The following is a 16,970-nucleotide window of genomic DNA, read 5'->3' as shown; positions in this document are numbered from 1 at the left end:
CCACAAATGCACAACACTGCACGTGAATGTGTTATTAGCGAATACAGAGAAAGGGTTGCACCAAAACAATTATGTGCACTCCCAATTATATTACGAGGTCGCACAGATTACATTTCTGGAGCATATCATGCAACCAAAACAATCACAATTTTGAGCCCTGCATCTCTCCGTCTCTGAACCTCTCTCTCTCTTTCTCTCTCTCTCTCTCTCTCATTCTCTTCCTCCGTCTCCCTCTTTCTATCTCAATCTCTCTTCCCCTCTCTCTCCATTTCTCTTTCTTTGTCTGTCAATCTATCCCTCTCCCTGTGTCATCAGATAAATTAACTATGAATCTGTGACATGGCCCCTCCTGGAGCACCCCCCCAATCTCTCTCCCTCCCTCTCCTCCTCTCCACCCTTTCTCTGTCTGCTCTTAAAACCACCAAACCATCCATGCTGGTTTCTGTCAGGAGTGTCTCCGCTTGGTGTGACATCCAGCAGTGTGCTCTCGTGTGTATGTATGTGTGTGTGCGCGCGCACGTGCGTGCGTGCATGTGTGTGCATGCGCGTGCATGTTGTAGCCCCTCTCTTCTCTCCCCTACTCTCCTCTCTCCTCTCCGCTCCTCTTCTCTCCCTTCCTCTCCTCTCCTCTCCCCTCCTCTCCTCTCCTCTTCTCTCCTTTTCTGTCCTCTCCCCTCCTCTCTTCTCCTCTCCTCTCCTCTCCCTTTCTCTCCTCTCCTGTCCTCTCCCAAATGGAGAAGAGGAGAGGCAGAGAGAGGAGGAATGATCTATACAGGAACGGGGTGTCTTGTGTTCCAGCTGTGGACCCATCAGACTCCATAGGTAGGCAGTATGATTGCCAGATAGAAACAAGTGTACAGTAAACAATCTCAGGCGTAACAGCTTCAACTATAACATGCCTGTGTGTGTGTGTGTGTGTGTGTGTGTGTGTGTGTGTGTGTAGGATTTAGTGTGTTTTCCTCGAATACACAGTAGCTTTGCACTGCCTGTTTACTGAACAAAGAGCCTCATTAGGTCATCCATCTTCATATTCCTGTACGACTTAAGTGAGTAAGTCTTTATTTCCTGCTCGTTTCCTCTGGGCTGTGTCTCCACTCCTCCTGGTGAGACCCCCTAACCACGGTCCCTGTCGCGCCTATTGACGGACACCTTTGCAGTTGATTGACAGCCATCTCCTGCAACTGGGGATTTGTTTTCTTATATCTGCCCGGTATTGTCAGTATTGTCTGCATGCCTGCGCCCGCGATCGACTCCTGTCCACACGGACGGAACGTAGCCTCCGGGACCATGTGGGCGGACACACGCGCCGCTAGCGCCCAAATCAGTCTCCCGGAGGACCCCTGGCTTCCTGCGTGCTGAGCGACCAGAGAGGCGGGCACAGACTAGTCCCTCGCTCTCTCTTAAGACCGCTCCACTGCATACACAACCTCAAATCCCCTCCAGTGCACTAATGCTACTCATAAGATAGAGATAGATTCAAAAAGAGGGGAGATGGATAGAGAGATAGATGTATGTATGAAAAGTTTCGATTCGAACGAGAGTGTTGTGTGACTAGCTGGAGGAATGATTGTGTGACTCACCTTCGCTGCGAAGCTCACGCAACGGCGCAGAATTAGCCTCGCTAAGACAACCTGTCAGTCCGTCAGCCAGGAACCCCCACAGCAGAGCCGGCCTGCTAACAAAGGTATTAGCATTAGCATAACGGTCATATTTTACACAGTGTAAACAATGTGATAGCACGGATAGTAGACCACATCAATTTTAATGACCTTTCCCCATTATATTTATACCCCTACAGCTCCTGGCGTCTCTTAAGCCTAGTTCATGCTGTAGGCAGGCTGTGGCTCATGGCTCATAGACACACATAACACAACGCAGTCTAAATTAGGCTGTAGACTCTGCATCCCCCCCCCCCCCACCCCCGGCCGTCAACGCTTCCTGGATGCGCGGCGCTCGCTTATCCTAATAACACCCAGCGCACCGCTTTACAAATTAGGCCCCGGCAGTTACCAAGGATACCGATTCGTCTGAAGCATCAGACTTGTTAGATTCAATGCGACACTCCTCGCTGATCCCGACCTCTCTCCGCTCATCTCCTTCTCTGCTTTCCCCTCCCTTTATCTGTCTCCCCAACTCTCTCTCCCTCTCTCTCTCTATCTCTCTCTTAATAAGTTTATGATAGCAAAAGACCAAAGCACAACATGGAGATGGAGGAGAGACCAGCGAGGGAAGAGATTGTCTGGCTGTTGATATTGTTATGAGAGCCAGAGAGACGGGGGGCGGGGGAGAGCTGCAGAAGGTCAAAGCAGTGGGAGTGTGGAGCCGGCATGTTGTAGAAGTGACAGGAAATAGATGTCGGCTAGGGGGAGAATAAAAACAAGGGTGAAGGATACTTACATCTAACATCCCCGAGCCGCGCGGCGAGCAATTTGCTGTTTGCCTGTGTGTGTGTGTGCGTGTGTGTGGGCAGATTCTGCTGGTGTCAGTCAAGGCCCTCAACCACAGCAGCTGCAGTTCCGAGAGAAATGTTGAAAGTAACACCAGTCAGGTTAGAATGAAGCAAGAGTTCGATTCGAACCCCCCCGTAAGAGGCTGGGATCTGTGCAAGAGTGGAGTTTTGCGCCCGGAGCTGTGCCGCGCTGTTGTGTGAAAAACAGCTGATGCGTACTGGGTCCCTGATCCCAACATCCTCCATTTAACACTTCAGCTTCATTCGCATTAGCTCCACCCGTGCTCCCTCAGTCACATTACGTTGATGAGGCTCCATTCGCACAGCCACTCTGCATGCATTAACCCCCAGGTTTACATCCCCGCCTCTCTAAACTCTCTCAACACTCTGCCTGCTCTCTCTCTCTCTCTCTCTCTCTCTCTCTCTCTCTCTCTCTCTCTCTCTCTACAGCATTTAACAGCCATTCTCTGCTCTTGACTACAGGAGCCTGTTGCTATGTAGATCCGTACCATTGAGGATTCTCAAGATGCATACAATGTGATGTTTTATTATAGCCTAGGGGTCGTGCAAGGACAACGCAACAGGCCTTTTGTACTGTTTGTTCGATTTTGTCGGGAACAGTCTTTGCCGACGGACACAGGTCATGAGGTCACCTGCAGATACTGTAGACAGCTACTGCAGACCAGTTGCGGTGTTAGGTTTGTAATGTAACGTGGTTCCGGGGCCGTGTCCACACAGGTGTTGAACCCCATGGGCTGGGACGCGTTCGGACTCCCCGCAGAGAACGCCGCTATCGAGAGAGGCCTCGACCCAGAGGAGTGGACCAGCAGGTGCGCGGCCCTAGATTGCTCTCTCCTACTTTCTGTCTCTGTCCGTCCACCGCTGCTGTATCCCGGTCTCTGTCTCTTTCTCTCTCTCTCTCCATGTGCCCCTTTCTCATCCCCTGTATCGCTCTCGGTCTCTCTCCATTCGTCTCTGTCTTTATTCTGGCCTCTCTCTCTCTCTCTCTCTCTCCTTCATCCTAACGCTCCCTCCACGTCTCCTCTTGTATCCTCAGTAATATCCGGTCCATGAGGGAGCAGCTAGACAGCCTGGGGCTCTGCTTTAATTGGGACCGGGTGAGTAAGGGCCCATTCATACTCTACACCAGCTACGCTAACGCAAGCTACGCAAGGCTACACAAGGGGACGTTGACGCGTCCTTGCGTAGAAACGTGTGACGTGTGAAAATGTTAACTTAACGCGAGCGCAAGTGCTATTTCACACAAACTGATAGGGGCGCTGATGCAAGGAAGCGACGCCCGCGCGCTCAGTGTACCAAAATACTTGCATAAAGCCCGCGTTCACAGACCTAAGGAGCTGAGAAGCCTCTCAAACCAATGAATAGCCACTCCAGATTCCTCTGACTGAAGCTCTTGTTGGACAGGAGGTGACCACCTGCCTGCCAGACTACTACAGATGGACCCAGTATCTGTTTGTTAAGCTCTTCAAGGCAGGACTGGCCTATCAGAAGGAGGTGTGTATTATGGGACTCAAGCTATCAAGGAACTGTTTACAGTAGGTCTGCTTCTCTCCTTGTCGTCGTGACAAGACATCTGTGTGTGTGTGTGTGTGTGTGTGTGTGTGTGTGTGTGTGTGTGTGTGTGTGTTCCAGGCTCTGGTGAATTGGGATCCAGTGGACCAGACAGTGCTGGCTGATGAGCAGGTGGATGAGAGTGGTCGGTCTTGGCGGTCTGGAGCCTTGGTGGAGCAGAAGCTGCTCAGACAGTGGTTCATCAAGACCACCGACTATGCCAAGGTAGAATGGTGTGTGTGTGTGTGTGTGTGTGCGTGCGTGCGTGCGTGCGTGCGTGCGTGTGTGCCAGAGCATGTGAACGTAGCAGGTTTCCAAGCATTGTCCTTCTCTCCTTCCCCAATTTAACTTCAGTACCGCTAACGCCACAAGCTTTGAGAACCATTGGGCCTCATTTACCAATATCTAAGTTGCGTTCTTAAATTTCTTCTTAAGAACGTATCTAACGAAAACCCCCGTCGGATTCACAACGTGCTCATAAATCGCCGGATGAGTTCACATCTGACTTCTTATAAAGATGGATCCCATAGTTTCGTAAATTTAAAGTACACGCCATTTCACCCGAAGCAGCATAGGTAGTCAGTGTACTACTACTCGCCAGAACTCACAAGTGCATCTCCCATCTAAACAAGTGACTAAGAGCATAATCTAGTGCTGAAGCCAAATGGCAAGAGTAGCAAAATATACTGTAAATACAATAGATACATAAGAGGGAGGATTCTGGTAGTACTGCTTGAAGAGGTGAGTTTTGAACCTGCGGCGAAAGATGGGCAGTGACTCTGCTGTGCTGACGTCAGTGGTCAGTTCATTCCACCGCTGCGGGGCCAGGACAGAGAAGAGCCGTGACCGTGTCGATCAACAGCAGGGGCCTCGGAATGACGGGGCAACCAGTCACCCCGAGGTAGCGGTGGGGACTCTCCTGCAGCGAGAGAGCAGAGCGGAGCGGGATACCCACTAGGGCTGTGTTTAAAGAATCGATGAATTGATTCTGAATCTGAATTCATGAATCCCAAAATCTATAGTTTATTTAATGAATGAATGAATAAATGAAGGAATAAATGAAGGAATTAATAGTTCATTCATGCATTTTTGGAAATCAGTATCGATACCCAGCTGCAGTATTGATGTGTTGCATATCTTGGCAGTCATGTAATTAAGGTTACAGCTCAAAAAAACAGGTTTTCGTAACACTAACCGAATCGATATTGAATCGAATCGAATCGTGATAATCGATTCTGAACCTTGTGAATCGGAATCGAATCGATTCTTGAAATTTGAATCGATACCCAGCCCTAATCCCCACCTCTCAACTCCGCTCACATGCTCTGGCGTGCACCCGCGTGCGTACAGCAAGCATTTATATGCTCGTACGTGCCAAGCGCGTTTGTGTATGTGTGTGTAGTACACAGTGTGCGCACAAGCATGTGTTTGCTGCATGCGCGAGTGCTATCTGACCAGCTGTCGGCAAAAGGGCCAGGCCATCGCAGACCCTCCTGATGTGGATCAGGGCTGACACCACGAAGGCACCTCAGACTCAGTCTGCAATCAGCCCCCAGTAGAGGGTCATCAGCAGGCTGTCCTGGCCCCTCCAGAGAGGGATGGATGAGGGATGGAGGGGGGGTCTCACACACACAAACGCGCACACTCTCTCTCTCTCACACACACACACATAGACTTACTCAACTCAAACACACACACACACATACAGTATACAATTTATTTATGTCCACATGGAGAAAATTACATACAGGGACACAAATACTAAAGGTGCAGTCAGTATACATTCACAATTCATGGACCAGCAGCATAACTTTCTTTTTCACACATCTTTCAAGGTTATCTTTTCAAGCGTCTCCACTATATATGGTGGTTGCTTATGACAGCAGAGACAGACACACACACACACACACACACACTCCTGCACCCGATACCCCACACATACAAAAACACAGAGTCAGTCCTCTCTCTCGCAATGGCACTTGTGACCGACAAGAACAGGCTGTTCTGACCGGGCTGATTACCGGGTCACAGGGAACGACAGGTTGCCCATTATAGAGGCGCTCAATACAAATGTTCAATACAGGCCTGGCAGGCACCTGCTGCAGCTCAGGACAGGCATGGGCCGCCTACTGTTTGTGGCTCCTACATTCGGGACCAATCACTGCAGAGGTGTGAGAGGGAAGCAAAGTGCCCAGCTGCGACGATCTCCTCCTGTCATTCTAATCTTCTCTGAGGACCAGAGAGGTGGTAGGAAAGGGAAGAAGGATGTGTAAACAAGGGGGAGGTGAGATTAAGAGGAGAGGAGAGGAGGGGGGGGAGGTGTCACAGAGGAAGGCGCTCCACGGGAGCACACTAATTGGAGTGCAACTCAGCGTTGACGTGCGCTCGGCCTCGTAGCCCACACGGCACGTGTGTTTCCATGTGAGGAAGTGTCATCGTGTCTGTCAGCCAAGTAAGTGCTGTACATTGAGGTCTACTAGATCAGTTAACAGTGCTTCCGGAAAGCACTCATACCACTTTTTCCACATTTTGTTATGTTACAGCCTTATTCTAAAATGGATTCAATTATTTTTTTCTCAAAAATCTACACGCAATACTCCATAATGACAAAGTGGAAAAAAAGAGGTAATTTTTGCAAATGTATTTAAAAAAAACAACAACTACTACATATGCATAAGTATTCACTCCCTTTGCTATGACACTCAAAATTGAGCTCAGGTGCATCCTGTTTCCACTTATCATCCTTGAGATGTTTCTACAACTTGATTGGTAAATTAAATTGATTGGACATGATTTGGAGAGGCACACACCTTTCTATATTACAGGGTGCCCACAGGTGCTGGAAATCCTTGAAAATGCTTGAATTTCAGTGTGGCGTTTTCAAGGTTTGAAAAGTACTTGAATTTTGTATAAAGTACTGGAAACTCCTTGACACTGTAATAACTAGGCTTAAATAATAAATCGCTATCTGACAGAATTTGTGTTTTAGAATAAGTCAGAGAGAGACTTTTTTCGTCCTAATTGTTTTCACACAAAATGAAGACGAGTCCTCTCGAGCATCGTACGTGATCTGGCTTGGCTTGACTTGTGATCCGTAGTGTTTTTTTTATGTGGTGGCTGATGACGGCGAGCTGGACAGACAGACTAGGCCTACAACCTGCCGGGAGGTTGCTGTTTTAATGACCGCTGGCTTGATGAAGACAAATACAAGCTGTCTGAGTCACTGTCGTAGTTTTAGTGTTTTGAAAAACATGGAAATTAATGGATGACTAGGCTATGCATCACCGCATAACGTCAGACTTGGTGAATTCACAGGCTAATAGTCGATATTATATAATATATATAATTATAGTCGAGGTGATACATTAGTACTAGTATTGTATGTCAATTATGGCATGTTAATTTATGTAACATGCAACTGCACAATACAAAGTGTTTGATTTTGTATACATTTTATGGCTCAAGGAGCTCATTGACGGCCTACCTCAAAGACTACTGTTCTCTTATTTTGCCCAATGCCCATTTTCAGTAAAGTCTTTATTGAAATTGAAGTTTAGTCTGGGGGTTGTTGAAGTGAGTGCTTTAGATCAGTGTTTCCCAAACTTTTATTCTGGGGACCCACTTTTTAAAAATGACAAACCATTGCGATTAGGCCATTGACATTAGGCCTTATCTATAAATTGTGAGAAGAGCGAATGTGTAACTAAATGAACGTCCCTGACCATTTTTACTGTCATCTACACACCTTATTATCTTGAATAGGTAAACCACTCGAAGAGATATAGATGTTTGATTTAAAAAAAAAAAAAAACATTAAAAAAACATTCAATAGCCTATAAATAAACCAAATGAATGCATTTTGGCAGAGTACAGGCTATCTCATTGTTTTTAGTTCCTCTCATCAATAAAACAAGTACAATTATCTTAACAATATGAACATTCAGTAGGCTACTATCAAAAACATGCTTCTTGTTGAAAGTTTTGCCTGCTGCCTTGTCTCATCACTGGATTAGGAAGCACCGCAAAGCGACCAGTTCTCATGCAAGCTGGAGCCTGGCTGTTCACAGTGCATTTCACTTCTCACCAAATGATTCTGCTCCTCTGCACTTTATTGACACACATTTGCATATCGCAGAAAAAAATAGACCATAATCAGAGAGTTTACTGACACATGATTAGTTTTGTCAGTGATGTTGCGATGGAACTATGGCTGAACTGCGCGAGCAGGCTGTGGAGAAAACCAATCTCTGTCATGAGGCTCAAAAGACTCTGAAAGTAATTCTGCGTATTTGGCGACCCAAACAAAATCTCCTGTGACCCAAACGTGGGTTGCGACCCAGTCTTTGGGAATCACTGCTTTAGATGGCTCAGCCAGGCTATATAGAATGCCAAGTCTTGTGTTTAAAGCACTAAAGCATCTGATTTACTGTGATGAAGAAGTGAAATGATCATTTTGAGTAAATATTTAATTATTATTATTGTTCCAGTGTTAGGTGCTGGAAAAACTTGAAACGGCACCTGGAAAATGCTTGAAAAGTGCTTGAATTTCGCTTTGGAAAAGAACCCTGATATAAGGTCCCACAGTTGACTGTGCATATCAGAGCAGAAACCAAGCCATGAAGTCAAAGGAATTGTCTGTAGACGTCCGAGACAGGATTGTATCGAGGCACAGATCTGGGGAAGGGTACAAAAAAATGTCTGCAGCATTGAATGTCCCCACATTGGTCTCCATCATTCATGAATGGAAGAAGTTTGGAACCACCAGGACTCTTCCTAGAGCCAAACTGAGCAATCGGGGGAGAAGGGCCTTGGTCAGAGAGGTGACCAAGAACCTGATGGACTATTTGACAGAGCTCCAATGTTCCTCTGTGGAGATGGGAGAACCCTCCAGTAGGACAACCATCTCTGCAGCACTCCACCAATCAGGCCTTTATGGTAGAGTGGCCAGACAGATGCCTCTCCTCAGTAAAAGGCACTTTAAGACAGCCTGCTTGGAGTTTGCCAGAAGGCACCTAAAGGACTCATACCAGGAGAAACAAGATTCTCTGGTCTGCTGAAACCAAGATCGAAGTCTTTGGCCTGAATGCCAAGTGTCACAATTGGAGGAAACCAGGCACCGCTCATCACCTGGTTAATACCATCCCTACGGTGAAGCATGCTGGTGGCAGCATCATGCTGTGGGGATGTTTTTCAGCGGCAGGAACTAGGAATCTAGTCAGGATAGAGGGAAAGATGAACGGAGCAAAGTGCAGAGAGATCCTTGATGAAAACCTGCTCCATAGTGCTCAGGACCTCAGACTGGGGCCAAGGTTTACTTAACAACAGGACAACGACCCTAAGCACACAGCCAAGACAACAAAGGAGTGGCTTCAGGACAGTCTGCAGGTGCGCTAAAACAAATGTATACTCACTGCATGCTGTCAGTTAGGCCTCGGTGCTCACATGATAACCCTAGAACAAGAGCATACCTATTTCACGCACCGCCACACACATTGCATGCCGACTCATTTTAACATAATGATGCCGTAGTGTCTAAAGCTAAATCGAAACAATGACATCCACATCTGTACCTCACATTTGAACATAGAACACAAGCACATCATTTAACACGGGCACACAAACACATTCTGTTTAAGCTCATTGGACAATCAGTTATTGTATACGGTAGGTGTATTTTATTTAAGTGTTAGGGTAATAAAATGTCTTAGTCTTATGTATTCTTATGTACTGCCCTCTACAAACGTACACACATGCATACACACACTCACACACACACACAGACAGGCCGGCACACAGAAACATTGGCCACCCTCACTTTATTGACATAGCATTTTATAGCTTTGCCTAGTTGCCATGGAGACTCGTGAAATCGTCCTGGGCTTGTATCTTTCAGTTCAGGCCATTCTTTCTAAAAAAAAAAAAAAGGAACCAACTGCTGAACATACTTTTCTCCCCCCTCTCTGGGAACCGCCATCTCCTCTCCCTCAGGACTTTGTTCCTGGCGACTAATCTTTGATTAGCTGCGCGTGCCACTGAGACGTCTACTGTAGCTCAGGCACAGCAGAGCTCGCTGGTAGACAGATTTCATACTGGCATCGTTGCTAGCTAGACTCTCTCTCGGTCTCTCTCTCTCTCTCTCTCTCTCTCTCTCAATTCAATTCAAAGGGCTATATTGGCATGGGAAGCATGTTTACATTGCTAAAAAGTCACATCACAAAAAGTCACAAAACTTGTAAGGATCATGCATTCGTGGAATGAACAACACAGCTAAACGTGTGGGTAGCACCCCCCAAAAATTGCCCAAATCCCTTGCAATATTCTTCTGTTGTGGCTGTGTATGGATATTCCACACGCTCCTTATTACTGTGCAATCATCCAATCCGCCAAGCAACTCAAAACAAGAGTTAATACCAACAGAAGAAGATTGCAGGGGATTTTGGCACATTTTTTTGGGACGCTACCCACATGTTTATTTTTCTCCAATACCACTTTCCAAAGGTTTGTACAGCAGACCCTTGTACCAAATCGAATCAAAGGCTTTTTTGGAATTAACAAAGCAGGAGAATAATTTGCTTTAGTTTTTTTGGTGGTCAATTATGGTGCTAAAGGTGAAATTATGGGCTGTTGTACATTAATTTAGATTCGTAGAAAGCCAATTTGGGATTTGCTCAGGACACTGTTTTCAGTGAGGAAATGTATGAGTCACTGTACTGATGACAGTGAGTGTTAATATTGCCTTAGCCAGAGCATGCTAAGGAGACATTTCAGGAAGAGTGAGGCGAGTTTCAGGATGTCTCCAGACCGATCTCATATCTCTATATATCTCTCTCCCCTCTATATATCTATATATATATCTCCCCTCTCTCTATATATTTATCTCCCCTTCTCTGTAGCAGTAGTTACACATACCGATTTCATCTAATCGCTCTTCGTCTGTCTCCTTCTCTCTCAGTGCCAGCTGTGGCTTTTTGGCCTTAGCCTCGTTGTTATGCATAGCTTCCTTTAAAAAAAATCTTGGTGTGTGTGTAGCGTGTGTGTGTGTGAGAGAGAGAGAGAGATAGAAGGAGTAGCAGAGAGTGACAGAGCAAGAGATTGGGTGAAAAAGAGAGGGAGAGAGAGAAAGCCTCAGGAGTGAAATTCATGAAAGTAGGCCGGGCAGAGGTTGGGATTTAGAAAAATCCCTCTTTGTCCGAACTACACAGCCTAAGTAGCAACGGCTACTCGATGCCTGTAAATTGGCCCCCTGCCAGTGAAAGGGCGAGTCGCGGCGAGTTCTGCTGGCTAGCCGGTGACGTCATCTCAGCACCTTCCAGTGCAGAGCGACACTTTTGAAGCCCACCAAAGAACGTTTGTGTGCATGAAAACGTTGCCGGGTGAAACCTTTACAGATGCTACCGCCGATAAATGTGTTGATTCTCCGGTGACGTCTACTGTGTTCATCTCTCCCCCTCCCAGCCCCTCCTGGACGCGTTGGCCGACCTGCCGGAGTGGTACGGGGTCAAGGCCATGCAGGCCAACTGGATAGGAGACTGTTCCGGCTGCTACTTTGACTTCCACCTCAAGGTTTGCCTCACCCCCCTTCCTTCTCTCCTTCCCTATACCTCCCCCCCGTCCGCTTTCCCTCCGGCTTACTTCCGTTCAGAACGCCGCCCGGATGACACCATGTTATTTGTATACAGAGTTTTTCAGGACACTCGACACGCTTCACGCTCAAGTTCAGATGATTCACAGATGATTCATTTTGGGGGCACTGGCTATTTATATGAGAAAATGTATATGAATACAATATTTCTACACTATATGCAATGGTTGGCACTTTGATCAATTACCATTCAGCCAGCGTGTCCATCTGCAAGATGTGATTTGATGTGATGGTGATTTACCCAAACAAGAAACAGCAGGCATTAGTCCCCCCTTTGAACCCTCTTAAAAGGATTGTCGGAATGTTCTGGAGTCTCGGCATTCCGGGGAGAGAGAGCGTGCTGACGTCTCACTGGGATCTCGCCTTTTCTCATTAGGCCTCTCCTCTCGGAGCAGTGGGAGCAAATGTATTGGGTTAGTCCATGTCTTCCGTATTAAAATCGTAATCATATTCCTGCAGAGAAGAGGGTTGATGGCTGTGTGTGCGTGCGCGAGTGCGTGCGTGACGGAGAGCGTGTGTGTGTGTGTGTGTGTGTGTGTGTGTGTGTGTGTGTGAGAGTGTGTGTGTGTGTGTGTGTGTGTGTGTGTGTGTGTGTGTGTGTGTGTGTGTGAGAGAGAGAGAGAGAGAGAGGGAGAGCTAGTGTGTGAGCGGGTCTCATAAATCAGGACTAAGCCTGGCAGAATGGGTAATTAAAAGTACTGGAAGAGGTCGTTTAGCAGACAGCTCCCAGGAACATGTCCTATTAAATCTAGAAAATTGTCAAGGGGCCTTCTACACAAAATGATTCCAGCTCGAGATAAGGATGATTTCCAGCCCCCAGCTCAAGATAGGGGTGCTGGTGTGTGTTCTCGTGACCGCTTTATCAGGGTCTCCCGACGAGCGTTCGCCAAAGATTGCATCGATCGCAGACTTAGATAGTATTACTACATCAATGGTGGATGGATCCAGGTGTGATCCACACTATACACACTGTGACGTACCAGCCCACGGGGAGCCTCAGCTGCCATGGGGACGTTCTGCTCTCTACGGGACGGTAGCAGACACCGAAGGACGCTAAACTGGTCCCCCCTCCCAATCCTCTCCTCCCCTCTACCCCCCCCGCCCTTCCCCTCTGCTCTCCAGGTGAACGGGGAGGAGACGGGGGAGACCCTGGCGGGCTACACCACCGCCCCCGAAGCCGTGTACGGGGCCGCCTACCTGGCGGTCCTCCCCTCCCACCGGCTGCTCCGTGGTACCGGGCCGGTGCGCCCCGCCCTGGAGAGAGCCCTGCGCTCGGGCACAGGTGGGTACCACTGTCGTCCAGCTTGGTGGGGGGAGGGCGGCGGGGGGGGGGGGGGGGGGGTCTCGAGACCTGATCCACCGATGCGCGCTGGGTAGCAGGGAGGGCGCACTTATTAGAGGACAGGGTTTCTCTATCCTTGTCTGCGTGGCGATGTTTCACATATTCTTGGGGATAATTCTACAACGGCTGTCGTTGCCACGTCTCAAGGGCGCCCCTTAAGGTCGAGAGAGAGAGAGTGAAAAGAGAGAGAGGGAGAGAGACACTGTGTCCCCTCCGGGCAGGGTTGTGGTGTGTTTCTCTGCTGCGCTCTCCGTTGCTGTGTGTGTTCAATTGGGATTCCCAGGGGTGAGTGGGGGCTGATTATGAGGCTCCCGGCAATCCCTTCCCTAACGTTACTCACCCCCGCCCTGACCCCCTCCAGACTGCCTGACAGAGGTCACCGCCCGCAACATGTTCACCGGCCACGAGGTTCCCCTGGTCATCTCACACAAGGAGGAATTCGACGGCCATTTAGACACTGTGATAGGTAAGGCCGTGTGTGTGTGTTAGGGTTGGGCTGATGAACGATGTCATCATCTATCGCAGATGTTTAATAGCCAAATATAGGATTAGGCTTCTTTTTTTCTTTAAAAAAAAAAAAAAACCCACAATAGGCTGATGTCATCGTTCATCGCAATGTTTGGATGTGCACAGGTGTCATATTTTAGTACACATCGCCCAACCCTACTGTGTGTGTGTGTGTGAGGAGACCTAGGAGGCTGTTGGCTGCCTTGGGTGTGCACGTGCGTGCATGTGTGTATATTGTTGTCCCACAGGTCTGTTCATCACGTGCTCTAGAGGTTTCTCTCTCTCTCTCTCTCTCTCTCTCTCTCTCTCTCTCTCTCCCCCCCCCCCCGCCTGTGTGTGTGTTTGTGTGTGTGTGTGTGTGTGTGTGTGTGTGTGTGAGGAGACTGCTCAGGAGGTTGTCCCACATGACACATATCCCAACACGCATTGTGTGAAGATCACGCCTGGGACTCATTTTCATTCTCTTTGTGTCCATGCAGCGCTAGTTGTTTGTGTTTGTCCGGGCCTGAGCTGGATTATGATTTGTGTGTTTTCTCATAATGTGCATACAGTAGATAGCACACTGCAGCGACATGTTGTTTGTGCCTCTGGTAGGCATCCCTGACAGCTGTGAGGAGGATGCGCGTGTGGCCAGGGCCCTGGGTCTGAGCTGGAGCACCGTGCTGAAGACCCAGGATGACGAAGCGCCCACGCTCGTCAACTCCGCTGAGGTACGGAGCTAATGGAAACAACGTTGGCCACACTCAAAAAGCCTCACCAGGCGCCACCATTGAACAGTGTACAGAACAAAGTCTACCAAAATATGACAAATTGCACTCTTTTATAAGAAGAAAGCTATTTGACAGCAGGGTTTTTCCTGGCTCAGAATGGGTCTTTGGGGGGTGATGCGCACACAATCTTTGGGGGAAACCTCAGTTTTAACGCAGAGTATCCTACCAGCATATATAAGCCTATATTCTTCGCTGTCGTTCTGATTGAGCTCACTTTTCACAATCGTGGGAAATCTCATTACATGACACAAAATGGATATGAAGACAAAATGTTTAATATACTGATAACCTGTCTATTAATTATCTCGATTACTAGTGGTTCAAACCATGGACAATGCAAGAAAGAGGGATGGGCTGCACTTGAAACAAGCTATCAAACACATTTGGAGAGGATTTGAATTGCTATTTTTATTCTGAATTTTTAGCATTTTGGCACTAGTGATTTTCCTTTGGCTCTTGCTAAAATCTCTTTGGGGGGGGGCGCCAAAAAATTGTCCATGCAGGAAAAACCCTGTGACCGGAATTAATTCAAGATACTCAAACAGATGCTTGCATAATTAACCTGTAACTGAGCCGTGGCACCGTCCCTCGTCCATTTGCAGTTTACAGGTCTCAGCAGAGAGGACGCCTTTCACTCCATTACCCAGAAGGCCAGAGAGAGGAAGGTTGGCGGCCACCTGACCAGTTCCAAGCTCAGGGACTGGCTGATATCCAGGCAGCGGTACTGGGGCACCCCCATTCCCATGGTGCATTGCGGGTCCTGCGGCGCCGTGCCGGTCCCCGAGGAGGAACTCCCAGTCACCCTGCCCAAGCTGCCCCCCCTCACGGGCAAGGGGGCGTCCCCTCTGGAGGCCGCCGATCACTGGGTCAACTGCTCCTGCCCCAGGTGAGACCACTCAGACCACTCACGGGCCATCAGTAGCTCTGCGCCCAGTTAGGGGATTGAGTTACTTCAACTTAGACACTCCTCAGCGTACTTATATCTATATCTACTTCGATGTTGCAGCCAATTACACCCGACATATTGTCCAATCTCCCCATTCTTACTGTTGAAGATTCGTCACACAACCCCATCGGTCGGCGATAACGGAGGAGAGAGACAAACTACTTGACTCTCTCGGGGCCCGTGATTCCCAGGCCACGCGGGGGATTGCGACAGCGATAGAGCCGAGACGAACGCGCCACCCTCAGGGAGTGGCTGCCCCGTGTGCCGCTCCCACTGGGATCCGGCCGTGCTCGGATCGGGCGACACCAGGTCGCATCCTACTTCTATCTGCTTCTACAGCCGCCTTCTGTCTTTATATTCTCCTACGCTGCAGCTCACTTGAAAACCCCTGAGGAGTAAAAATGGTAAATGGACTGCATTTACAGTATATACTGTAGCACTTTTATCCAAAGCGCTTTACAGTGGCCTCTCATTCACCCATTCACACACCAATGGTGGCAGCTGCCATGCAAGGTGCGAGCCTGCTCATTGGGAGCAATTTGGAGTCCAGGGTCTTGCCCAAAGACACTTCGACACGTGGACAGGAGGAGCCGGGATTCGAACCGCCAACCCTACAGTCATTGGACGACCCGCTGTACCTCCTGAGCCACAGCGAGTGTGGCGCTGAGGAACAAACCGCAGACCACGTCATCCGGGACTGTCTGATATATCGGACACCCAACGGAATGCACAGCCTGACTGGATGATGAAATGGTGACATGACTCCTGCAGGCGTGCCCGGATATATAGCCCGGGTGACCCCCTCACCCAGGCTCGGGGGGGGGTAAAAGGATAGCCCCTCGGGCACAAGCCTGGGGGGGAGAGGATAACATCTAACCCGTACGAAGAAGAAGAAGAGCCACAGCCGCCCCCGGGGATTCCACTCTGATATTATGTGAATCTGAATCTGAATGTCCCATTCCCAAATTCACAGTCATTGAATCAATTCATGGTCTTGAATGAATTTAACTCTTCTGGGTCTGTCTTGCATCGATGCAGCTCTCGGAGTTCCTGGACTCATTGGTGCGTCTTGTATCCTCTCACTGTTTGACTTTGAACACAGGGGATCTGGTCTGAAAGAATGAGTCAGTCTGTAACCACATCAACTTGGGAAATGACACCCCTGAGAGAACACTGGGTAGCATGTGAATGCGGAGGAGGCGGGATTAATAGCAGGCGGGATTAATAGCAGATACACATAGTTGCTCTGACACAGTTATGCAATGAGTGACGTGTGGATGACGGAGAGGGTTACATACCGGGAAGGTGGCCTGTGTGCACACTCGCGCACGCACACACACAAACACACACATTACACACACACACACACACTCCCTGCATACAATATGCACACATGCTCTCTCTCTCTCACACACAATCACACATACTGTACATACACACAGACACTAGGGTTGCAAATTTCAAGGAATTTCATTAATCGATAACTACTAACCTTAACAAACAATAGTCGATTAATTGATAAGAACGTCCCACGCTGGACTGCGCTTTGCTCGCTTCATTTTTGTGTCTTCCGCTGTGTTGTTGAAATTTCCTTGCATCCCAATTAGCCTTCACTACATGGCGTGGCGCCCTCATATGCAGTCAGACCCTAAATCATCAGCCTTATCCTACGCTGGAGCCTCAGAGTCTATGATAATAGAAAATTAAGGAAAATGAATGAAAAATTAATCATTCAAGTCCGA

At 48.4% G+C, this 16,970-nt stretch overlaps 1 protein-coding gene across 3 annotated transcripts in view; it reads left to right on the top strand.

Moving 5' to 3' along the window:
- lars2 (leucyl-tRNA synthetase 2, mitochondrial) overlaps window positions 1–16,970 on the top strand; it is a 57,202-nt gene that overhangs the window by 18,488 nt on the left and 21,744 nt on the right. For all 3 annotated transcript variants that reach the window (XM_084444959.1, XM_084444958.1, XM_084444960.1), the window contains exons 4-12: window positions 3,188–3,279; window positions 3,507–3,567; window positions 3,875–3,964; window positions 4,103–4,246; window positions 11,477–11,584; window positions 12,786–12,945; window positions 13,367–13,471; window positions 14,107–14,222; window positions 14,885–15,168. In XM_084444959.1, coding sequence (XP_084301085.1) covers window positions 3,188–3,279; window positions 3,507–3,567; window positions 3,875–3,964; window positions 4,103–4,246; window positions 11,477–11,584; window positions 12,786–12,945; window positions 13,367–13,471; window positions 14,107–14,222; window positions 14,885–15,168 — 1,160 coding nt within the window. The remainder of the gene's footprint in view (window positions 1–3,187; window positions 3,280–3,506; window positions 3,568–3,874; window positions 3,965–4,102; window positions 4,247–11,476; window positions 11,585–12,785; window positions 12,946–13,366; window positions 13,472–14,106; window positions 14,223–14,884; window positions 15,169–16,970) is intronic.

Source organism: Borostomias antarcticus (assembly GCF_949987555.1).
Source record: "Borostomias antarcticus genome assembly, chromosome: 10".
NCBI lineage: Eukaryota > Metazoa > Chordata > Actinopteri > Stomiiformes > Stomiidae > Borostomias > Borostomias antarcticus.
Note: the sequence above shows the minus strand (reverse complement) of the source record. Positions and strands in the feature narration are given on the sequence as shown.